This window comes from Rhododendron vialii, chromosome 8a (assembly GCF_030253575.1).
Source record: "Rhododendron vialii isolate Sample 1 chromosome 8a, ASM3025357v1".
NCBI lineage: Eukaryota > Viridiplantae > Streptophyta > Magnoliopsida > Ericales > Ericaceae > Rhododendron > Rhododendron vialii.
In genome coordinates this window covers 12,658,313-12,683,996 of record NC_080564.1, presented here as the reverse complement: position 1 = coordinate 12,683,996, position 25,684 = coordinate 12,658,313, and the positions used below count along the sequence as shown (strand labels likewise).

At 39.1% G+C, this 25,684-nt stretch overlaps 1 protein-coding gene, 1 long non-coding RNA gene and 1 other non-coding gene across 6 annotated transcripts; 1 reads left to right on the top strand and 2 right to left on the bottom strand.

Moving 5' to 3' along the window:
- The first annotated feature begins 1,607 nt into the window (after positions 1-1,607).
- Positions 1,608-23,768, top strand: LOC131336681 (2-methoxy-6-polyprenyl-1,4-benzoquinol methylase, mitochondrial-like). Of its 4 annotated transcripts, none has more exons than XM_058372601.1 (9): positions 1,608-1,759; positions 7,387-7,488; positions 9,537-9,663; positions 9,763-9,824; positions 11,173-11,331; positions 11,456-11,600; positions 15,342-15,413; positions 15,753-15,861; positions 23,420-23,768. In XM_058372601.1, the coding sequence occupies exons 2-9, from the start codon at positions 7,395-7,397 to the stop codon at positions 23,519-23,521; spliced, it is 870 nt and encodes a 289-aa protein (XP_058228584.1). In that variant the 5' UTR covers positions 1,608-1,759; positions 7,387-7,394; the 3' UTR covers positions 23,522-23,768. The 4 variants fall into 4 exon arrangements, 3 of the variants coding, with proteins under 3 accessions (XP_058228584.1, XP_058228583.1, XP_058228585.1); XM_058372602.1 differs by lacking the exon at positions 1,608-1,759 and adding an exon at positions 9,212-9,340 and having other exon boundaries at positions 7,411-7,488; XR_009202905.1 differs by lacking the exons at positions 1,608-1,759; positions 23,420-23,768 and adding an exon at positions 13,886-14,048 and having other exon boundaries at positions 15,753-15,830.
- On the bottom strand, positions 16,030-20,589 carry LOC131336682 (uncharacterized). Its single transcript, XR_009202907.1, has 2 exons — positions 18,362-20,589; positions 16,030-16,797 (listed from the first exon to the last, which is right to left on the bottom strand). It is a non-coding gene; the product is annotated as an uncharacterized LOC131336682 (long non-coding RNA).
- On the bottom strand, positions 16,349-16,456 carry LOC131299353 (small nucleolar RNA snoR100). The gene has a single exon (XR_009190740.1). It is a non-coding gene; the product is annotated as a small nucleolar RNA snoR100 (small nucleolar RNA).
- Positions 23,769-25,684: the final 1,916 nt, after the last annotated feature.

Below are 25,684 nucleotides of genomic sequence, written 5' to 3'. Positions count from 1 at the left end.
TGTTATATTTGCTATTTTTTTCTCTTCAAAATAAAGCAATGGATAATGTTATCTATGTTAATATATTCTCTATATCTTTTGAAAAAATTCAAATAACATATTTTTTGATATAGTCACAGATTCAAAGAACATATTTTGACGATTCTGGTTATCTATTGATATTGTTGGCATATCACACAGTTCAGAATTTCACAGTTAACTACATCTGTCTGTGTTCTTAACAAGATTGAGAGAACATATTTTGACAGTTATGGTTATCTATTGATGTTGTTGGTATACCACACAGTCCAAAATTTCACAGTTAACCACATCTTTCTGTGTTTTTATCAAGATTCTGAGAACATATTTTGACATATTTTGACAGTTATGGTTATCTATTGATATTGTTGGCATAACATAGTGCAAAATTTCACAGTTAACCACAGCTATCTGTGTGATGTTATTAAGATTCAGAGAACATATTTTGGTAGTTGTGGTTATCTATTGATGATATTGGCATACCACATAATCCAGAATTTCACAATTAACCACATTTGTCTGAAAGTTAAATAAACTCTCACAACCAAGTGGTTACTCATAGTGAAATCTTATATAGCCTCACAAGTTATATTAGAAAGTGATTTTGGCACTCTCCAAATTATTTTTTATTTCACAAGGTAGATCATTTGTGTGTTCGAAAAGAAAGGCAATATATAAAATAGTATGTGAAAAAAGTACCTGAACGTTATCTTTTTCGATCTATTTTTTTTTCTCTCTCCAAAATAAAGTAACAGATAACATTATTTGCGTTAATTTATACTCTGTATCTTCTAAAAATAGCAATAGATAAGGCTATCTGCGCCAATATATTCTATAAACTGCTAGCAAAATACTACTTGTTTAAGTTCGGAATTCTTAAAGTAGAATGTGAAAAAATAGATGTACTATATGGATTCTACATGTCGAAAAATGATGGGTAGGGTCAAATCTGAAGTCAAAGACTAGTCCAATGACCCCAATTAAGCTAAAGTTAGTATGTTGCACTGTAGCCTCTGAAGGTTCAACCACACCGGATAATTTCAAGGCTTTCTTCAACCTCACGCCCATTGTGCGTGAAAAACGGGTTTTTGGCACTCTCCCTCTACTTTATCTTACTCATTGTCATTGAAGCTCTATTTCTTCTCCGAATCTAAGCGTTCTCTTCCCCTATCTAATCCTTGCCCCCCTCATTGCATAAATCTTCCTCGCACACCACCGGCCATGGTTGCAATCGGAAGCCCATAAAATAAACCACCACAGGAACAGCTACGGGAGCTTCCACTGTTGACGATCGGACGTCGCCACCACATCGGCACAACAGAGAGAGAGAGAGAGAGAGAGAGAGAGAGAGAGAGAGAGAATCACGATGAAGAACAAAACGAGAGATTGAAATGACGACTTATAAACCCTTTTTTTTCTACCGGGCCTTAAAAATGCTAAGGTGGGCATTTTTGTCCATTCATGGACCTTACACGGTAAAACTTTTAATTCAATGGACCCTTAACAGTATTAAAACCTAGCCCAGACTAAATGGCCTATTAAGCAACTAGTTTTGGACTTTAGACCAATTTTCTGATTTTTTTTTTATCCAGTGTTCATCGTGCAGGTTAATGAAGTGTGATTCTCTGTCTCTCTTCAGACGACCCAACTGCAGGCTCGGACATCACCAACACTTTCACTCCTCGTAACCCCAAATACAAAAGTTCCCTCACCACTTCCCCGTGGATTTTCAATCTCCAAGGTCAGACCTTTCTTCAAATATGTTAAAATCTCTCTGAATCGCCCCATATTAGGGTTTTTTTTGTTTGACTTTGCATGTTTGATTTCTTCGTTTCAATTTCCATGCGGCTCTTGCTGCTGTGGTGGTCCGTTGATGTACATGTAATGTGTATGTATTGATTCCTATCTATGGGTTTGATTATGTATTCAACGGTATGTGACATTGCTGGAGTTGCATTCAAGTGATTTTAAAGGTTGAGATTTTGAGTGACCCAAATTGGAATTGTTTCATCTGAATTCCTTTTTCATATTAGTCTTTTTCAGTAGTCAATGACCGTATATTTTATAAACCAAAATTTAATTTTTGATATGCCTAATGATGTCCAAACAAGCTGATTTTTTGGGTAGATAGATTACTCAGCGGCCCTACTAGAAGGTTCAGTTTAGATTACTGCAATGAATGTATGCTGGTGGAAAGAATTTAAACTCATTCATATAATTTTGTTTGATAAAACTGAAAACTGAAATTAAAAGTTGAAAAATTAAGTAATGAAAGTTGAATGCTAAATTTTTTAAGCTGAAAAATTGTTTAATAAACATATCATACACTGAATTGAAACAAACTAGCAATAACTCGTGCACACAGGAATTTTAAGCGGGCAATCGGAAGTAATTTTTTTTGTACATGAATTGGAGGTGCATATAGATATGGTACTCCGCCACATCTTCTAAACCGTCACACCACACCATTATTTGTATGGGATCCCACCAGACATACTTCGGGACCAAAGCTAGGTGGTGTTAGCAGTATGTTTAGAGCTAATTAGGGGTTATAGGGAGCCGAACTTGGGCTTGTCCGACAAAGTCCGAGTTCCCACCATTGAACATCATTTTTTATTTTGATACAACGCATCCTGATAGAAATATATTAAATCAAAATAAGAGATAGAAACTGTTAATTTTAGCATATGAAAAAATATCTAGCACAGGCCCATCATTTTCTTCTCTACGAAGGAACCACAATTGAATGTCAATGATTTCTTCTCCTAAAATTACAAACAAAGTTAGCAATAAAGAAGCTAAGAAAAAAGGGTGGAGTTACTGCCGATGAAGTCTCCCACTACCTCTGAATATTCAGAATAAAATTTTTACTGGGCTTATTCATATAGCGTATACCTTAGTGATGTTATGCATTTTCCCGCCTATGATTCTTATTTTTGGGTGTAGTAACGCAAAAGTGTGTTCCGTAGATAGTGAAGTTATGTCTGATTACGATTAGATACGAACTTTATACACTTTTTAGTTTGATTTCTCGCATACCTTTTTGGTTGATAAGTTATGACTTTTTATGACGTATTATTCTGGTTAGTTACGAATGGGTATGTACAGTAAGTATCAAAATTACGACAAAAATTGCTTGTTACAATGAACATTTAGTGCTTGTTAGAGCATCTCCAACCCTACTCTTTACTTTACCTAGCTAAAAGTAAAAAAAAGGTACAATTTTATTTTTCTGATCATTTTATCTTAAAGGGTCATAATTATTTTTTGGCTCTAGGGCTCTCATAATCAAGTTTCTGCTCTACAAGGTCCCAAATAAAATCTAGCGGTACCATTTGTTGAGTTGTACTTGGCTCTCTACAACTGCCGTGCAGGAGCGGTAGGAGGCATTTTGCCGCTTGGGTTGCCTCTCCCCTTGGAAGGCACAAAATTTGGAGTGCAATGAACATTACCCTCCCTCTTATTGGTCCCACCCGTGCACTACACTTTTTGATAAGCATGATATCACTTTGTGGTGGGATCCACACCATTTCAACTAATAGAAAGGAGGGTAATGTTACCTTCTTAAGCGGAGGTGAACAAAACTCAACTCCAAAAATTGTTTTGACTGGCTATAAAAGCCAATGGGATCAAGTACCTAGTTGGCTTAGAGATGCTCTAGACATTATTTGGTTGCTTACTAGAATTTTACTAAACTTTCAACTTAGAATCTCATTATCCTAATGGTTAGCAAGGACTAATATTTCAAATTAAGTTATTAGTAGCCAATGACTAAAAATGTGTTAACTAATACTCCCTTCATCCTTTTTTAAATATTCCACTTCGTAAATTCAACTTTTTAATGAGACATCATCATTACACTTTAAAAGTTACTCATTCCGTCCCTTTTTAAGTGTCTACTATGGTTCTGCGTGCCATTTTCGATTGCTTATCTCTCAATATATATTTTCAAAAATATGTAATATGGATCTTGTTTGATAGATCTCAATTATTTTTATAAGACAATGATTTTAAAAATATTAAATATAATATACGTCGAGAGATATAAACCATTGAAATGACGCGTAGAACCGTAGCGGACACTTAAAAAGGGACAGAGCGATTATAACTTTATATATTTACCCCTGTAAAGGCATCATCATTACACTTTTACCTACTAACTTTTCAAAATAGAATCTACTTTTTAGGGCAAAATGAAAAATGCACTAACTTTTACTCACTAACTTTTTAAAATAGACACTTATTAAGGGACAGGCTAAAGTGAAATACTGGAGCATAAAAAAATGGACGGAGAGTGTACTATGTCGGTAAGTGTTCTCAGAATTTTATAGATTTATGAGATATAGCAAGATATGGAACTTTAAATTTTAAACAAAGACTTATGGATTATGCCAAATGAGATAAAGTTCTCACACGCCTTACTTCAAAGCTTGTATCACAACCCAATGAATTCTTGTCACTAGTCACACTCAGAACATTCCTTACAAAAACACCCATTGCAATACTTTATAGTATGGATAATGAATTAATGTTACTTTCGTTAATTATTGTGATTTTCTTTTAGTTTAACTAACGGTCACTATGTATTTATGATAGTGGTGGAGTGGTTGTTGTGGTAGCGCGGCAATGGAGTGGTGGTAGAGTGATAGTGGTGGGGGAGTGGGTGTGGTAGAGGTGGTTATGGTGGTGGTGCTGGTGGTGGTGGTGGGGTGGTAGTGGTGGTGGTGGAGTGTTTGTTGGAGTGGTGAAATGGTGATGGTAGTGGTGACGACGGTAGTGGGGGTGGTGGTGGTAGTGGTAGAGTGTTGGTGGGGGTATATATATAGTAGCAATGGTCGTAGTTACGGCTAGAGTGGTGGTGGACATGGTGGTGGTGGTGGTAGAGCGGTGGTGGTGAAGACAATGATAGTGGCGAAAGTGTGGAGGGTAGTGGTGGAAGAGGAAAGGGTTGAATAAAATCACTCATGAATTTCTTTTAATTTAATTAACGATCACTATGTATTTATGGTAGTGGTGGAGTGGTTGTTGTGATAGTGCGACGATGGAGTGGTGGTGGAGTGGGTGTGGTAGAGGTGGTGGTGATGAATGGGGTGGAGTGGTGGTGGTGGGAGTGGTATTGGTGGTGGAGTAATGGTGGTAGTGATAGTGGTGGTGGTAGTGGCGGCGGCGGTGGAGTGTTTGTTGTATTTGTGAAGTGGTCATGGTAGTGGCGACGGCGGTAGGGGTGATAATGGTGGTAGTGGGGAGTGTTGGTCGGGTTATATATAGTAGCAATGGTTAATGATGGCTAGAGTGGTGGTGGACATGGTGGTGTTGGTGGTAGAATGGATGTGGTTGTGACGACAATGATAGTAGGGGCAATGTGGAGGGTAGTGGTGGAGGAAAGGGCGGAATGCAACTATTCATGAATTTAGTCATAACACAACGCCAGTCACAACGCGTTGACGACGGTAGGGGTGATAGTGGTGGTGGTAGCAACGGAGTGTTGGTGGGGGTATATATAGTAGCAATGGTGGTAATGACGGCTAGAGTGGCAGTCGTGGTGGTGACGCCAATGATAGTGGGGGTAGTGTGGAGGGTAGTGGCGGAGGAGGAAAGGGTTGAATGCAACCATTCATGAATTCATTCGTAACACAACACCTGTCACAACGCGCTAACGGCGGTAGGGGTGATGGTGGTGGTACCAGTGGTAGTAGTGGCGGAGTGTTGGTGGGGGTATATATGGTAGCAATGGCGGTAATGACAGCTAGAGTGGTGGTGAACATGGCGGTGTTGGTGGTAGAGTGGTGTTGGTGACAACAATGATAGTGGCGGCAGTGTGGAGGGTAGTGGTGGAGGAGGAAAGAGTTGAATAAAATCACTCATGAATTTCTTTTAATTAAACTAATGGTCACTATGTATTTATGGTAGTGGTAGAGTGCTGGTTGTGGTAGTGTGGCGGTGGAATGGTGGTGGAGTGGGTTTGATAGAGGTGGTAGTGGTGAATTGGGTGGAGTAGTGGTGGTGGGAGTGGTATTGGTGGTGAAGTAATGGTGGTAATGATAGTGGTGGTGGTAGCGGCGGTGGTGGAGTGTTTGTTATAGTGGTGAAGGTAGTGGAAACGACGGTAGGTCGGTGATGGTGGTGGTAGTGGCGGAGTGTGGGTGGGGGTATATATAGGAGCAATGGTTAGTGACGGCTAGAGTGGTGGTGGACATAGTGGTAGAGTGGTGGTGACGACAATAATAGTGGCGGTTGTGTGGAGGGTAGTGGTGAAGGAGGAAAGTGTTGAATGCAACCAATCATGAATTCACTTATAACACAAACACCAGCCACAATGTGTTGACATAATCATAAAACAATGTGTTGACGTCAGCACAAAACGACGTCGTTCCGCTCCCTCCCCCCACCCGACCGAACACCCCTCTCCCCTCTTTATCTGATCATTCTCATTCACACCAACTCCGGCCACCTCTCTCTCTCTCTCGTCTCACTCTTTCACGTTGACCTCTTGTGATTTTGGGTTTTGCGTTTGGAGAATCCGAAATCCCCACCCCCCCCCCCCCCCCCCCCCCCGGGCGGTGGAGGTGGTGATTCATTGGCAACGGCTGCGGGCGGTGGACTGTTTTAGAGGTAAGAGTTTCCAATTTCCTTGCTTTGGATTAGGGTATTCAGGTTAGGGCTTTAATTTTGAATTCAGGGGTTTCTGGCCTTGGGTTCTGAAATTTGAAATTGGAGGGTTTTGGGGGTATGAATTCGGCTTTGTGGCTGTGTAGCGGTGGTTCTTTGGTGGTGGATGTTTGGCGGTGGTGGGTGTGATTTGGGATTTTTGTGACTGGGCGGTTTCAGGTGGTAATTGTCGATGGCCGCTGGCGGAGGTGGCGGCGGTCAGCAGAGGTGGGGGAGCACCGGGGTTGGGTTGTGTGGTGGTGGGAAGTGGAATTGTGGTCGCCGGAGGTGGTGGTGGTGGGAGCCCCTATCTCTCTCTTCTATTTTCTCTGTATTTTGATAGTCCTGTTGCTGTTTCTTTTTTTAAGCGAAACGACATCTATCATGCTGACATCAGCACGTTGTGACTGGTGTTCTGTTCTTTCGTTGTGCACGTAGCATTTTTGTTTATTCAATTTGATCGTTGTTGTTTATCGCATTGATTTGTTCTTCCCTTACTATTGTTTTCCTAATTGTTTGGAAACTCCAAATGACATTTTATTCCCCCCACCCCCCCCCGTAATTCGTTGCTAATATTTATGCTTAAAAGGCTTTTCTCGTAGTGAAAAACCCACCAGTGGAACACCTGATCACCTTAATCCCCACCCAACACCTCCTAAACACTTAAATTGCCTCTTATCTTTTGCTCCATGTAACACGAAGTACTCTCATTGTGTTTAGGAGCAACTATGGCATTAAGAATGATAACGAAGAGTTTGAGAAGCAAACTGTTGCCTCGGTTCACTCCTGCTTCTATGTTACATTCTCATGCGACAAGCTTTGGTATCTCTCTCTCTCTCTCAAACTTGCTCCTGGTTTTTGCTTATTCTTTATCGTGTGTCGTGTTTGCCTTTGACAGACGCTTAATTTTATGATTTTCTTGTCCTGCCATTTGAATCGCTGCCTTCTAATACTCGTGATTATTTTGGGGTTGAAGATTAACTTTCTGGATGAAATACTACTAGGACCGTATGCTTTTGTTTTCAGGTAACCTAATTCCAATTTTGTATGAACATGGTAGCAAAACTTTAGCTCTCGTACCAAACTGATGCAGGACAGTTAGGAAATATTGGGGATTTGGTAGTGAATGGAGGGACTACTGTTAGGGTTTAGCTAAAAAGGTGAGACGAGACCAAAATAGGCGTTGTTCTTCTGGGCGATGTGAATGGTATCTGCAGACAGTGTTTGATGAAGTTAAAGATTGTTTTGATGTTTTAGGGTTGGAGAACTAAGTGGCTATGAGGTTAAAGCTGTAGAAGAGGATGTAATGGTTGCAAATCCTAATGGAAAGATATCAGGTTGGTCTGTAAAGTGGCAGGAAAATTAGAAAAACACTACCAAATATTCGAAGAGTAACTCTTGGAACAAGGCTCACACCTAATGCTAGAAATGCGTCACACCACTAACAACATCTGTTAAACAGAAACAAAACTTCCTTGGGCCCCCATTTATACTTTTTTTTTTTTAGTTCTTTATAGCCTGCATCGAGCTACCAACCAAATTTCGTAGAAGAAATAGAGTGTCCAGTATTTTATAAATGTGGCAGGGCTGCCATGTGTTAACTTCGAGGTTTGACCGTGATTTGGCTTTGACTCAGTCCACTCTTGCAAAATTCAATAAACTGCCTGGGACACGCCAGCTGGTGGGGTTTTGCCAGAATGTCCTTCGATGGCCAAGTCAACAACGGAGCAATGTACTTTGGGTGAGTAGAGCTCAGCCGAGCATAAGAGTGCCGAGAGCAGGGGCATAAAGGGAATGTAGTATATAATCGAGAGGGAGGGAGGGACCCCTCCACCTGCCTGCCTGGCTGTTGATACTTGAAGCCATGGATAAAGAGGTAACCAAATATGGGTTACCCATCAATTAACCTTGGTTAGGCTTAGTCATTTCTTCTTAGTGTGTAGATTTGGTTCTATTCAGGTGTCTGTTCTGCTGCAAGCCTCCTCGCCGATTAGTTGACAAGACATGACACAATCATTCCTTGGCTGTTAAACCTCCTGTGAACTCTCCTGGTTGGATGCTCCTTGCTGTCTGGTTGTTTGCTTGGATATCCATTACGGATAGGGCATATCTTCACTTACACTAGCCATGGCGAGTAATCCTCCACTTGGATGGTTGGTGCTGGTGGAATAATGAGGCAACATCCTTGGCGGCACTTCAGTGGATTGTTGCCACGTGTAATTTGCTCATTAATAGGTTTTGTCATCTATTCCTTAATTAGGTCTGGATCATTGCTAAATTACTGCTGTTATTAATTTCACCTCCTGCGATGAATATCGGACAAAATAATTTACTTGATGTTTGTATTTATGTATCGAAGTGAGATAAAAAGCCTTAATATCTTACTTATAAATCTTAGGTATTCGTAAGTGATTAAGAAGCATAAAGATTTAGGATTTCAGATAGAAAAAGCTCAAACGAGAAATAACTATATTCCCACTTCTCTTTTTTGGTTAATTCTCTGGCTTCCATTTAGTTTTCTCGAGCTTGTATCAAGACTCTACAGGTGTCTCAAACATACAAGTGTTGGTGTTGCCTGGACACAAATTGAACATGTGTAAGACTGTGTTATGCATGAAAGTATCTACTCAGTGGGGTGGCCGTGCTTTTTCGGGCATCTATATTTATTAACCAGGTAAAATACAAACAAAATTGACGCAAGTTTGGGGATTTTACTTATCGATGCCGGGGTATTGGTTCACATTAGTTTTATATGCTCAAAAGTCATCCTTTTTTTTGTTTTTTTTTTGTTTTAGTTGAATAAATGAATGATGAATCAATTTTTTCTAGTGCAACAAGTTACAAGGTCACATCCCAAGTTACACTTTCAGGTTTTAAAGAAGTGCGGGAAGAAGAAAAAAGCCAAATGGTTGGCAATGTTTTCAGCAGCGTTGCTTCAAACTATGACCTCATGAATGATGTGATGAGTGGTGGATTACATCGTTTATGGAAGGATAGGTCAGACTTTGTGGTGATGCATCTTGGCAGTTTTACTGTTTGTACCATGTTACCCCTCGATTTTCTGCAATGCATTTATTATGCTTGAACTTTTCCCAGACTGGTTTCCAAACTAAATCCATTTCCTGGAATGAGGCATCTTGATGTGGCTGGTGGCACAGGTAAGCTCTTCTGTTCGCACATGCAATGTCGTTTGGTTTTTATTATGGTATCTTATGTAGTAGGGTACATCTACAAAGGGGAGAAGAGGGACTTGGATGTGAAATAATCTTTGACAGTGCTTTGATTGGTTTTTGAAAACATGTAAATGGACAATAAAATTTTAGTTTTGCATTCTTAGAGGGACGTGAAGACCAACCTCAATTTAATATAGCATTTCAAGTCTATTTTAGTTTCCCTGTACAAAAAGAGAGAATATTTTACTGGTCATATATATGCCTTCCGTACTTCCAAAAATCAAAACTATGTATATATAATGCTCAAAATTTGTCTAGCGAAGTGAGGTAATGGGGAAAAGGGAAAAGGTTTTTATTTCTAGACTTTAGGTTGGGATGTAAGAAATTTTGTAGAAGGCAGTGGTACACAATAGAAATTGTTAACGGCTTTTCCATGGGAAGGCTTGTGGTTTCATTTCTTTAGGATGCATCCTAACCAAAGGTTTACGAGGATTCAATATTGATGTTCTCGTATTTCAAGAAATGAATCAAATTTAGTAGTGTTCTAAAGGCGGCCCGCCTAGGCGCTATGCGGTGGCCGACGCCTAGATTAGGCAGGCGACTAGTCGGCGTTTATCGCCTGACTAGACCCTAGCTATTTATAGGACATTGAAATTTAGTTGTGGGAATAGTAGTTCCAAGGATGTCACTGTGCTTTTACAAATTTGGTGACTCTAAAGTCTTAACAGTTTGTGTACCTTATGAAGTGTGCTGTTGGATGCTTAATGGTTATTGTTGCGAGTACCAGAATATATGGCATCACCTAGCATAATGGGTTGTTGATACTCAAGTTGCCTAAGTATTACTCCCTCCGTTGCTTAGTGTTGCTTCCTTGTGGGATTTTTAATTTGTTAAGGAGACATATAATGATTGTACTTCAATTTAAATTTCAAGACATCATTTTCATTTTCACCCTTACCTGTATATTTTATCTACTTTGCAAGACTTATCTATACGACATGTCATGAAGGTATGTCTACAAAGTAGGACAGAGACATGTTGGGGATACGCTGAACAATTTATGTTCACATATCTATTTCTGTGAATATAGGTGAAAGTTTAGGTCCCAATTAAACAATAGATAAGATACAACATGTCTTGGAATATGTAGGTGATGCTATCCTTCATCTCAGGATTGTATCATATACAGCTAAGCTTGCATATCAAATCAGTTTATTCATCTTGAAAGATGTAACATAAATTATCACAAACTAATTTTGTTTTGCCTTCTTTTGAAACCTCTCTATCTGCATTGCACTTTTCTAGCTTGGTTAAAAATACTCTTACTTTACAGGGGATGTTGCTTTTAGGATCCTGGAAAGTCTAAATAGTGTCTCTCGTAGAGCGGTGCAAGATGTTCTTCAAGATAATCTACAGGAAGAAACTCAGATATACATATGTGACATTAACACCAATATGTTGAATGTTGGCAAAAAACGGGCTCAAGAGAGAGGTAAATATTTGAAATGAAGTTGGCATTAAGAGGGTCATATATTACTCTCCTCAGGAGCGAGACTAATCTTCTGGATGATATATCCTGTTTCTATTCAGAACGACATTTTGTTTTGATGTCTTAGGTCTTGAAGATCTCCGATCCCTCAGATGGGTGGAAGGAGATGCAGAAGCTCTATGCTTTGAAGATGCTTCAATGGATGGTTACACAATTGCCTTTGGTATTAGGAATGTTACACACATAGAAAAAGTTCTTGCTGAAGCCTACAGGTAACACCTACTTCTTGACCTAGTTGTTATTTGCTGTAGCAGCTTAAAATCAGTACATTGATTATATAGCTACAACGTAGAGAACCATTAAATAAATTGTGAAGCTAGATAAATGGAATGGCTCGCTTTGTCAGTCTTTTGCATGGCTATCTGGCTAGGGTTAGAGTGGTTTATAGTGACACTTGAAGGCTGAAACTTTGTACCTTCTCGCAAAATGATTGAGGTCTTGATCCACCATGCATGCTCTTTTACGATCATCTAGGGGTTCATCATGGTTCAGAGATTAGAATGTTGGCCCCTATGTACATATGGTCAATTTTGGATAATTTAAAAGGAGAAAAAGAAAATGTAAAATTTTCTTTGCTGGTTACTTTTGTTTTGGTGATTGGTTTTGTAGTGTGTGGACAAGCTTGGAATCAGGTGCAGAGCCAAGAATTTTGGGCAGTGGGGTCCACGTCATATGCTAAGCTTTATTTATAGTAAGAAAAAATTGGATATGCGTGTTTGGCGATACATTAAAAACAGGGCAAAGGACCTAATTTTATTGGAGTTCCTTGGGGCAGGTTTTTAATATCAATGGGGTCATAAGTGTAAATACGATTACAATCTATACCTCTTATTGAGAATTTGGCAAGTCAGTGGGGTTGAGCGAACCCACTTGCTAGAGTGGCTCTGACCTTGGTTGGAATGTGCACTGCATGTCTGCATGTGTTATGCAATTGGGACTAAGAGCGTAATAGATAATAGGTGTTTAGGTTTTAGATGTTTAAACTTAAGTAGGTTTCTCTACCTTTAATTATAGATAATGAATATACATGACATATGAACCTAACAAGGTGGTTTGCTGGAAGACTGCTAATTTACATGTTATTCGGTTGTTTTGGATTTTGCGTTCATCAAATGGAAATCCACCGGCATACAACTTTTAACTGAGCTGGCAGATGGGTACATCGATGGGCGATTGTTCTTCTTATGTTTTTTATACCTAATCTTGACTTCTAATTTATAAAGGGTAATCAATATTCAATAATAACTTCGTCTATTTGGAAACTACTAAGTACTCTAAGAGTTAGTTGCACAGAATTGGTTAGAAAAAACTTAGAAATAGTAAAAGAAACCTGCTGATTATGAGTCGGTAAGTTTTGGCTATCTGACTTGAAGTACATCTTCTTGTTACATCCACCGAGCAACATTACTTTCATTGCTTACAGTAACTGAAGTCTTGAGACATTTGAACAGTTATGAGGTTGATTTTGTTTCGTATGGTAGATAACATGACCCGGGTCATGCCTCAGGAAGTAATGATTCTGTGCTTGAATCTTCCTTCTTGCGTGCAACTGTATGTATTTATCTTTATAATTGCATAATACACAGTCGCACAGATGAGTTTGTTCTATGAATGCGGGTAAAACCTAACCTAGAACAACACCCAACCTGTTTTCTTGATCGATAACCTGAAGAAGAAAATTTTTTCAGGTCAGAAGATGTATTTTTTATTATAAATGACTCGACCGTTTTGTTTGATTTAAAAAATGATGCATGATAATTTCGTATCCTATTTAAATTGTGTTTCTCGACATGCATAACCACGCTATCATTCGTCCAGTAACTAGCCATAATATCGTGAAATCCGTGCTCCACAATCTTTATGGTAGAAAATGTCGTCTCTAACAGGCTTTTGCAACATGGGAAATTAGTTGCTATGGCTGGAGTATGTGATCCAATGGATATACTTCATAGAAATCCCTATCAGGGCTAGATCTCAAGAAGTGACAAACTCTCATCACCATGGCTACAAGTTATTCAAGAGTCATAGACATGTAACTTCAAGAGCTCAATAATTGATTGAATTAGGTGAAATGGTAAACGATGAGACGCTTGTTTCTGTTGCATTGTTATATCAATCTGATTCATTTGATGCTTTTGAGCCCTAACTTTTTCTTTCAAAACACTTTCCAGCCTTCAGGTGTAAGAGATTTTGACACTTCATGAAAATTGATTATTTTCTCATGGTTTTCACAGGTATTACCAGAAAGTGATGTTACCCTTATGTTTACATCACCTTCTGAACATGAATTACTAACATTCTAAAACCCTAAATTCAACTATTTAAGAGATCGCTTTTGGTTAAGTTCTCTAAAAAATTCCTTTGGTCGGGAAATGTTATAATTAACTGAATCAAGGGAGAGTGAAGCTTCACAACGATGAAAAATTTCCATATGCCCCTAGAAATGTGTTTTTAACATGATTAGTTTTGGTGATGCTATTTTTTTTTTGATATCTAGATATGAAGATAAAATTGCTCCTGTTGTTACCATAAGTTCTTATATTGCGATCCATGACCGCCACATTGTAGAGCATGCGGCAGACCATGTTTGTCCTTTCTATTCTATGCAATCCATGTTCCATGATCCAGCGGGTGGTTTCCAATTCAAAAAGTATCAGTTAGTTAAGTATTCGTTTTCTTAGCACTTTGAAATATTTACTTCTATGAATTGTCATTTTGGGGGAAAAAAGTTGTCCCCAGCGGACAAAATATCCTAGCTCCGCCACTCTGCATGGATCATAGTGGACGTAGTGGTAATCTCTGTGATATGGAAGTATCAGGGACAACATGACACGGGCACCGGTGTGGTTTGGGATCTGTGTTGCATTGGACTCCCCTCTCTAAGACATGGCTGAAGCAAGGGGGTTGATGGTTGCAGATGAGTCCGATGCAGATTGAGGAAGACTTCGTTAGAGATTAGGGGTTTGATATTGACATTGACAAAGCAGATGAGTCCACAAAGATGTGGATTTGTTTCCAATCACACATGCGTGTGTAGAGAGCGCTAAACTGCAGATTGAGGAAGACTTCGTTAGAGATGAGGGGTTTGATATTCACATTGACAAAGAAGATGAGTCCACAAAGGTGCGGATTTGTTTCCAATCACACATGCGTGTGTAGAGGGAGAGAGAGACCTTTGTCTTTATCAGATTTGCTCGACTTCTGTCTGGTGGATGGTGAAAAAAAAACCATGTGCGAACCCTTGTAAATGGGGAAGAACTTCTGCCGAAGTTTGGGTAACTACCAAATCACAAAAATTGGTGTGCTAACCCAACTTCAACTTGTATTGCTCCATTTGTTGGCTACTCACTGACCTGAGCACCTTAATTTTTTTTTACTCTGTTTGGTTCCACTGAACTTTTGCAATGTGGATTATAAACTTTTGACTTGATCATGTTTATTCCAAAGATGCTTCATGATGTGTACCCAAATTGTCAACCAAGCTCTCATAGGGGGAGAGAGGGACAGATATGCAGCACTTCCAGGTCTATTACACTGAATGCTGCACAATGAAAGGTAGTGCAGGCAGCATGGCATCTGTGTCAGTTTTCTTTTTTAACGACTGGGAAGGAAGAGACTTAGAATAGAGAAACAACAAAAGGCATTCTTGGTAACTGACACAGAGCTTTTATTTTTGAGCAACATGTATGATTCATGAGAACGTGTGGGTCCAGACAAAAATTGGGCACTTCTAATACTACTTCACCATAAGTCAATAACTATTATTTTTTATTAGTGATGACAGTATTTAATACATGCATGCACAGTTACGTTTCTTCATACATTATAATTTTATTTGCCTCTTGAAATATGTTCCTTGTTAATCTTATTATATAGTACATTATTAGGTCATACTTGTTCCAGTTTAATTCACATATGATGTTCAGTATTGACTGCTTCTGGTCCATTTTTAGGGTACTTAAACCCGGAGGGAGGTTTCTTTGCCTCGAACTGAGTCATGTAGAAGCACCAGGTTTCAAGCAGTTGTGAGTATCTTTTACACTTTGGTGATGCTTATACGCAAGAACTGCCGAATGATGTATTCCTTCTAATTATTGGCAATTGATCATGTTTTCTATCTTATCATTGTCATTGTGTTCTTCTATGCTCTTAGGGGCCCAAAGGATCCAAGTACATTTGTTACATGCTAGGGATCTCCCAAAAGTCCTCATGAATTTTATCCAGTCAGTGTCATATTCAATTCAATAGTTATTGCCTGTTCTTACTGGACCAGAGTTTCTTATCCATTATGCAATTTCATTGTCTCTTTAGGTTTTCTGTTTTCCTGTTAATTGTATGTGTTACGCTTACACATCTTTCTGCAGGTATGATTACTACTCATTCTTGGTAATTCCAGCCCTTGGGGAGCTCGTTGCAGGTGACCGGGAGTCTTACCAATATTTAGTTGAGAGTATTCGTCGCTTTCCCCCTCAGGTAATGATTCTTGGGATCCGTGACAATTTTTTTACTCTTCCAATCCTTTTTGTTCTTGTTCTTTCTGGATTGCCAAGGGCTTTAGCCCTCATCTTGCTGTTACTAAACTTACACACTTGCCACTGACATACATGCTTATCGTTGGTCTTCTTTTTTTTTTTTGGTAAATTAATTTCTTATAAGCAAATAAACTAGAATCCAGGGGTCAGAGCCCATACAATACAACTAACCAAGTCTACACTTCAGACAAAACAGCAAGCGACATTGCTGCACCAGAGCAAAAGAAAACCAACCATGACTGGAATAAGGAAATCAAACTATTAAAATTCTGCCTGGTAGCCTCCATTTTCTAACAACAACAGAACCCATATTGTCCCCAATCATTGGGGGTATGGGCGGGGGAGGATTGGAGACAGACATAACCTTTGACAATATGCACAAAGTGACTGCTCTCAGAATACCACTGAAACAATGGCCCTCCTATACCTGTTTTGCTGTGGAACCATGCCCACTAATCAAAGCCAAATAACATCAGAGAGGGCAGGCTTAGAAACCCAATTTAATTTCTGTGCACATTACCATGCTTCCTTCATTGATAGTCCAGAGCATCAGTATGCACAATAGCCTCCACTTTCTAACCAAATGTCTATTATCATCTGTCAGCTTCACCTTCCAGAGCAAATGCTAGCTCTAATCTCATCCTCAATCAGAAAACTCAAGGCCTCTGTTGTTATCTCTTTCCTCTGGAACTGCCTGCTATTCGTTTCCTTCCACAGCCAACAATTGGTAGCAGCTAGTGACAGCTTCTAAACAATATTAGAGCAAGAAAATTCCCTGGCCTGTGAGCACAAATGCATTCAATTTCTGTCACAAATGCAGCAGTGGTCTGCCAACGCAATCTTCCACAAAATGCTACCCCAAACCAGATTAGAATGTCTGCAATAAAAAAGAGGTGTTTATGTTAGAGCTTTTATTCACAAATATCATTCATCTCAAAGATTATTAGAGCACGTAAAATACGAAAATTCAACAAGCTAGAAATAAGACAATTCGAAAATATTAAGAGTAGGAAAGAGCTAGCCTGTGAGATATAGAGGCGTGCTAGGCACTACCTTAAGGCTAATATTCCTCCCCTCGTGAAGGTACAACCGGAGTCTACTAGTCCCAAGATTCAACCCAAGCGCTCACTAGCTTTCCTAATCTGATGATCACGACCATCGGTAGGTTTGAACGAGTCACAAACCGAGTTGCCCAAAGTATAGAAATTAGTTTATAAAACTCCTTCACCTTTTTCGCTCTCTCGTAGGGTATATACATCTTCTCTCATTTCACACACGTTCCACCCATGTCCAAAACCCTATATATAGAGGTCTTTATATTTAAGTCTCATTCATTGTTGTATATAATGATAGGAATAAATCACTTTTATGTTTTTGTAACAGATAACAATTATGCACTAATATTCTAACAGAAAAATAATGATAGGTAATAAGTATTTTATTTTATTTTTATTAAAATGTTCCAACAAGAGGTGCTGATGGGATTCATCTCCATCATCACACAACACACTTTACATCTGTGATCAGTCCCCAACAAAGAACTCTGTCTTTTGTCCCTAATCTTCCCAGAAATACCACTATACCAGCCTTTCAATGAAAGCCCATCTTGGAATATGCTGAGGAAACCAGATGCACTTGCTCAAGGGAATACTAGAAAAAACAGTCCTTAAAGCTTGCCAAGCTGATTTAGCAGTCACACTATCTTGTTATGAGGAGTTAGGCTTAAAGTCTGAGGGATAATTTCCCTCGTGATGACACTTCTATACCTTGGCTCTTTCCAATTCCAATGATAAATAAAAGATTCAACTTTGACATTCAAGGATCTACCAATATTGTGAACTACTGCATCCCCAAACTTCTTGGAGAGAGAGGACCAACAATATCCCAATTCTTCCTAAAATTACTAAAATTGTATCCATTTGGACCTGGTGCTTTATCCCTTTTAATGGACCATATGGCAGCCTTGATTTCAGTAACAGGTTTTATTAGGGATTCCCTCGTAGAATTGGAAACTCTATATTCCACTGCTGATCTTAAAGCTGGATATGCATCCTCTCTCTTATCAATAGGAGTTCCAAATAAACCCACACAATGCCATAGAATCTTATCTTTTATCTCCTCTGGCACTGTTTATCGAACACCGTTATTGTCAACCAGGCTTAGGATATTGTTCCTCGAACAATGAGATCGCAATTTCTGGTGAAAGAACCTTGTATTCTGGTATCCCAAAGCCAACCACTCCTTTGGATTTCTGCTTATGTTGGTTTGAAGAACTTATAAAGGATTATGGGTGATGCGAGGCAGTTTGGGTTTCTGTCGTCTTCCACCTACAGAATGGATGGTAAAAGATAACAGTTGACAATAAGACAGTATTAATGTTCCTCGTGACTCTATCTAGTCCTTCTGATATAATTAGCATATATTAAGCAAGTGACTTTTACCTCTATGTGGAAGTACAATGAAAAGTCCACATTTCCATGAACTTTTCACTCTTTTGGGTTTCCATCGTCCCCACTGTGTGAGGTTGTGAGGCTGAAGATGTTGGATTTCCGTTGTTGGTCTGGTGCCAGTTTGTGAAGCTGAAGAGGGGGTAGTAGAGTCCGTCCTCTTGCCGGTCTTCCTATTCCACATTTCTCTTACAACTTCTTTGGTTTTCATCTGTGGGCCATTGTGAAAGGCGATAAAGGGTGAAGACAAACCAGCAGGCCATCATTTGCCTTGATCTCTCAAGTGTATGGTTCACAAGAGTATGATCAACGAGTTGGCTCCTACGTCATCCGCAACATTCACCAGTTCTCATGTTGATGACCTCACTCATCTGTAGCAGTGTAGCCTCCGCGTACTGATGGAAAACCTTTTGAAATCAAAAGTTATACCCCGATTCCCCATACATCCGAAACTAAGAAGCAGGGACATGGACAAGGAAGAAAAGATATAGGTATTACTTTTACGTGTTTTTAGTTGTAATTCTTATTAATATTGTACCCAAAACAACCAAAACTAGTAGGTTCTAACACTACAATTACAAAAGACAAATTGCATGACATAGGACAAAAGATAAATTGTTAATATAATACCAACAACCAAACAAGGCTACTAAACATTGAAATTAGGGTAAAAATCACTTAGACCCCCTCATCTTGTACTCGCTATCACTTAAAACCCTTTATCTTTAAAACCGATCAACCACACCCCCTCATCTATCAATTGGTATCACTTGACACCCTTCCGTCCGCATTTTGGATGGAACTTTGCTACGTCCATTCAAATTAAATGTTTTATGTCACATTTACCCTTCATTTTGGAGGGAAAGTTCCCTCCCCCTCATCCCTTGCCTCCTAAATCTTATTAAATACTACTCCTGATCCCTAGCAGACATCTCCATCCCCCAGTTCCATACCATCAGTTAGCTTTATGCGGATATTTGTTTGATCTATTTTTTGAAGTGTTTAATTTTCAAACCATCTTTTTGTATAAACACACTTGTTTTTATTAATTATACGATGAAGTTACATATATAGTCACCAATATGTTATTTTACCGGTAGAAAATATATTATTTAGTGATTGTTAGATTTATTTCTTACCCAAGACTTTATGGATTCAGAAAATAGTTAGGTTGTTCTTATCTTTGTTTTATTGTTGTGGTTTAGAGGAACCTATTTGTAGGACTATGGATATTATTTGGATTAGCTTATGAAATAGAATGATATTACCTCTCCTAGATGTGGATTTTTGGGTTCTTTAGGTATGAATCTTTACGAAAAGATTGTCATTGTGCTAGTCCCGCTCTTGCCTTGTTCCTGTCCTCATTGGGCTACCTCTTCAAGGAAAAATCGTATTGCCCCTCAAACAGCCAATATGTTTGTGTTTCCAATATATTGGACCTTAATGCATGAGTTGAATGATATAATATGAATTTAGGGTTTGTAGAAAAGAATGGAAGGAGGAGGAAGAGAGAGAAAAGAACGCAAAAGAGGTAGAAGCGTTAACTAGCATCCACACTCCACAATATACTTATATCAAAATAGGAAGAGAATTACAAGAATACCCTAAATAAAATAAATAGAGTTAAGAAATAAATGAAGCAAATAAGGACATTCTTCAACACTCCCCCTCAAGCTGGAGCATAGATGTCGAACATGCCCAGCTTGATGATCAATTGTCCGAAACAAGAACGAGATAAAGGCTTCGAAAGAATATCACCTAGTTGGTCTTCAAAGCGAACATACGGAGTGACAATGTGCTTCTACAGTATTAAATCCCGAATAAAGTGACAGTCAACCTCTATATGCTTGCTTCCCTCATGGAAAACGGGGTTGCTAGCAATAAAGATGGTAGCCTGATTATCACAAAACATCTGCATAGGACTAGGAACAGTGATCCCAAAGTCAGCAAGAAGAGAATGAACCCACATCATTTCGGAAGCAGTATGAGCCATAGCACGGTACTCTGCTTTAGCACTAGAACGGGCAACAACATGCTGTTTTTTATTACGCCAAGTGACAAGATTGTCGCCAACGAAGGTGCAATACCCAGAAGTAGAACGCTGATCGAAATGACTCCCAGCCCAATCAGCATCACTAAAGCCAATCACAGACAAGGTAGGAGAGGGGCAATACAACAACCCACAGCCGGGGGCACACTTTAAATAACGGAGGATGCGACACACAGCCTCAAAATGGGGGTGGCGAGGAGCATGCGTATATTGACTAACGACACTCACAGCATAAGTAATATCTGGACGAGTAACAGTAAGATAAATAAGCTTCCCAAATCTTCTCATAAAGCTAAAAAACTCTAGAAACATTATTCCGTAAGGATTCAGCAAGAGCATCCCAAATTTGTTTTGATATATCGCAAAACTCAACGGTGGTCCCAATATGAGGTTCCAAACTATGCCACAACTGACACATGAGATCTGAATCTTCTTCTTCCCACTCAGGTAATGAGGCATCACCTTTTGGAGGCGGGAGGTCAGTAATAAACTTCAATTGGTGCTTGCCGTGCAAATAAACTTTCACCGCATGTGCCCAAGACAAATAATTCAGACCATCAAGCTTCTTGGAGGGAATGGATCTGGGCAAATCAGGAGTCACAATAGTTCTGCTTTGTGTCACTATTTTACTATCAGTCACTGTTTTACTATCAGTTCCAGACATGTCAAACGAACTCCAAGTGGGTAGGATTCAAATATCAGAAAAGTAACAACTCTCGAAACACCATCTATAACAACCAATAAGTTCCGGCAGCCAAAATCAAACCAGAAAGCAACTGATATCTACCACAATAGCAAGAGAGCCACAACAGCAAGGGAACCAAAAAAAACCCCTGCTGGATATAAAATATGGGCTGCCAACCTCAATTTTCCACAAAACCGAGCTTAAAAATGGAGGAAAAACATGTAACAGCCATAGCTAGATGCTGGGCTATCAATTTCGGCACCCATAGGAGTGATTTCGAACTTCAGAAGTAACAGGAGATGCACCAAATCACAGATCGCAAAATAGGGTTCAAAAAACTCGAAAAACATTCAAAAATTCGTAGGACTGTCATATGAGGTCAAAAAATTCTGGAAAAATCACCATTATTACCACGAGGGAGATGATTCAACCCATGTGATTTGCGACGATCGAGTCCATACAGTATGATGTCGTCACGCTGACGTCATTGTACAGATGACGACATCAGCACTTCTGGCTATGTTACAAGTTACAACGATGTACTGAAGCTGCGTATTATTTTTTTAGGTTTGGATCGGGCGCTCTGATACCAAGTTGAATGATATCATATGAATTTAGGGTTTGTAGAAAAGAATGGAAGGAGGAAGAGAGAGAAAAGAACGTAAGAGAGGTAGAAGCGTTAACTAGCATCTACACTCCACAATATATTTATATCAAAATAGGAAGGGAATTACAAGAATACCCTAAATAAAATAAATAGAGTTAAGAAATAAATGAAGCAAATAAGGACATTCTTCAACAGCATGCTTACTTGATTTCTCATCGGATATAGGGTATCGATCTCAATTTTCTGTTGGAGAATGTTTCCTACCCGGCGGAGCTTAGTCCTCTTTTGTTATAAGCAGGATTTCGAACTGCTGTGATTGACTCTCAGCCTGCATCAATAGACGTTTCGTCACAATTTTCTTTTCTGTCATTATTCAGACTTTGGATATTCTTGATTTTAGAGCTGGACCACTATTCTTACTTGTCACAGTTGAGTTCTTCTATAAAGCGTATAATATATGATAAGGAACAAGAAGGATCACCCCCACATGCTATTCGTGCTTGATCCCGGTGGATAGTTAGTTGTTACACTAGGATTCATCTGTTCAGACAGTTTCCTTTATTGTAGAAAATGATTTGGTAGATTTATTTGTTACTCTAGGATTTATCTTTTAGGAGACATAGCTAGATTGGTCTTATCTTTATCTTGTTATGGTCTGGAGGAGCCTATTTAAACGACTCTAGATATTGTTTGAACTTTGAATTAATTTAAGAAATGGAATGAATTGGTTTTCCTTTAGTATTGGTGTGGATGCCTTTACTTTCCTCCTAGAAGTGGATTTTTATTCAGTCCGGATTCCTAAGGTTCAATGGTTTTATTTAATCCTCCTAGATCACCGAGCTAAAACATACCTGTTCAGGTCCCTCGTTGTATCTCTATAAATCATGCGTGTCAGAGAAGTGTCCAACTAAAAAGTACTGAGAAAATTCAATGGTCCTGACTCCACAGTATGTCATGTGTACAACAGATTTAGCAACTAGTTCGTTGTGTTGGTGCTTCATAGTTCCCAAATTATTCGAGGCTGGATGAAAACTTAGATTCAACAGAGCTGAGTATTAGTGTGTTGGTTTTTGCTAAAATTGCATGTATTAGCTGGTACGCAAGGGTATTGCGTCCTAGACTCGCAGTACACTCGCAGTACCAAATGTGATTCACCCCTTAATATTTACTGGAGATAAACCCATAAGTGTCTATCCTTATGAAATGAATCGGACTATGAAATCTGGAACAAGATGGCCTTGACAGAACTCAATGGAGAAAGTGAATTCATGTAACTGAACCCAATTGATTGGGAGTTAAGGCTCGGTTTTGTTTGGTTGGGCTGTGCTTTGTTTCCTGTGTACAAGAGCCTGAGTGTACTATTGAGAGCAATGATTCATCTATAAGTTGTGGAATGTCAAGTCTATATTCTGACCACTCCTGGTACACTCGTCACTGTGTTAGACAGACCTAGGTGAGCTTGCTTAAGCGCATCTAAGTAACGGGACATAACGGTCCTATGTGGCTATGTCTAAAACCCTAAGGAAAGTTTGCCTTCCGTGTAAAATGCCTGAACTATGTATGCTCGGGTAGAATCTGGCTCCATTATTACTTCAACTACTTAACTGATAATTTGCAGAAACAGTGAGAGACCGATATTTTCTCCTTAATTATTATGGAGTTTCAAATCTTGCACTAACCATGTATAATTTGTGTGGTTGACGATTGCAGGATATGTTTGCTTCAATGATTGCAGATGCTGGATTTCAGAAGGTTGAATATGAAAATCTTGTTGGAGGGGTGGTGGCCATTCATTCTGGGTTGAAATTTTAAAGAGTCTCCATCACGAAGGATGTTCTCGGAGTTTCTCTATTTCCTCTTGTCCCTAACCCTTTTTCAGGCTTCAATTTTGGTAATTAGCTTGGGGTAATTTTGTAGAAGCAAATTATGGGAAAAATCATTTTGTAGGTTCCAATGTTTGATGCACTTTCTCTTCTTTTCTTGCTTTCTTGATACGTATATATGGTACTTGATGGACATTCTCGTTTATTGCTTTAATAAAATATTACATTATCTGGTAGACTCTCTCTCTCTCTCTCTCTCTCTCTCTCTCTCTCTCTCTCTCTCTCTCTCTCTCTCTCTCTGAGTGTGTGTGTGTGTATCAAATGTTGGCCTATGAACTGTAGAAACTTGAAATAGTAAAAAAAATAGGAGATATAAGAGTGCAAATGCAGCCATTGGAGTAGAGCAAAAGAATGCAGAGAACAGGTACACTGATTGAGTTTCATAACCAAGTTTAGAAATCCTCTTAAGTTGACATTTCAACAATTGGTCACTGAGTCTTCTTCAGCTACTCTTGATATTGTAAAGTGTTTCGTGTCAGTGCAGGACCTGGGAGAATTGCAGGGTTTTTCAAAGCTCCCATTTTGATTCCTGACATCTGATCGTATGATATGTTCATAAAAATAAAAAAACTGGGGGATGAAGTAGAGTGTAGGCACGTGGAAACTCTGGTTTATTTTCTTATGGGTAAGCAGAATTTCTGGTACTTAAAAGTAGATGTATAATATTCCCTACAAAAAACAATGATGTTGCTTTGCTCATGTTTGATGGTGCTGTGCATTAGACATTGTAATTTCAACGTTTTTTTTTGTTTGTAGTATGTTGCTTAGGGAAAAGTCACTGTCTGATTTTTCCACACTTCTTACTGATCCAGGTTTAAGTGCTTCCATGTTTGTGCAGCATTGAGTAGATGTTAAACTGCGGCCTCGTTAATATTAATTGATTTTGGATCTCCGTCTTGATGTCAAAGCTGCCTCAGTATCCTATACGAGGCCTGCTTAATATTTCTTTAGGCTGTTTCAATTACGACCGACAACCAGACCTCCGAATACTTGTCTTTTTATTTTGATCCGAGCCTCCGAATACTTGTCATTGTCAAGAGACCTAATTGTTGAGAGAACCGTGGGTGCAATATCTCAATGACTGGTAATGTCTGACTGCTATTGTTATACTAACAAACTAGTATCGTGTTGGGCAGAATGACAGAAAATATACATATAATAGACCATGCTACTCTTCACAGAAGTAGCTACACATGCTTGATATTCAATGTTGTCCATAAACACATCCATTGATTTTTTTTTAGAAAATGCTTCACCGCATATCCAAAATAATTTGTTCAATTTGACAGGTAATTAGCCTTTTTCTGGGTTGCTGTAACTGGAGTCTTTCCTGTACATCCTAGCTCTACGCTGCCTCCTCCCTTTGGTAAAAGACATGGCATCAGGACAAAGGATCTGGTGGTGCCGGCCATTGGCCACGAGTGTCTCCCGGTATTACAGACCATAAACAGTTGCAGTGATGGTTGGCATTCCTGGCTCGTCTTTAGGGTTCATGTTCACAAGTTTATATCCCAGATAAGCAATTTTCATTGCTTGTTCATGCCATTGATGAGCAGTGGCTGTCTTGTAAGGTTAGTGATGTCTGAGATGCAACACTCAACTAGTTCATGATGAATCTACGGAGTCGGCCTGTGGTCTCGGGTACTGGCACTCATCAGACACTCTTAAAAGCGCATTGGACATGTCTTCTACTTGTTTTAATTGAAAATTTTATAGATTCTGTGATAGAACACAACACGCTTTTTCTTTTCTTTTTTTGACAACCAAGATAGAGGACAACACTTCAACCGATACTTCGGTTACACTTCTTAAGCCCTTGAATACGTGCTTATGTATTGAAACCCTCCATACTAGGAGTATTCTCTTCTTAACGCACCTTATGTACCTGAATCAAAGATAGATTAACTTGTAGGAGGAATAAATGGAACCATTCTACACTTGACAATCTAACTGATCGTGTTCTCTAGCTTCATGGTTCTTTTCATGGCTTCGTGTTGTATATATATGGTGCCTGTAAAGGATGCCTACCGGGGCTGAGTAGTGCTCGAATTGGATGGACAGTGAGTCCCCTCAAAACCGGCAAACGAAGTCT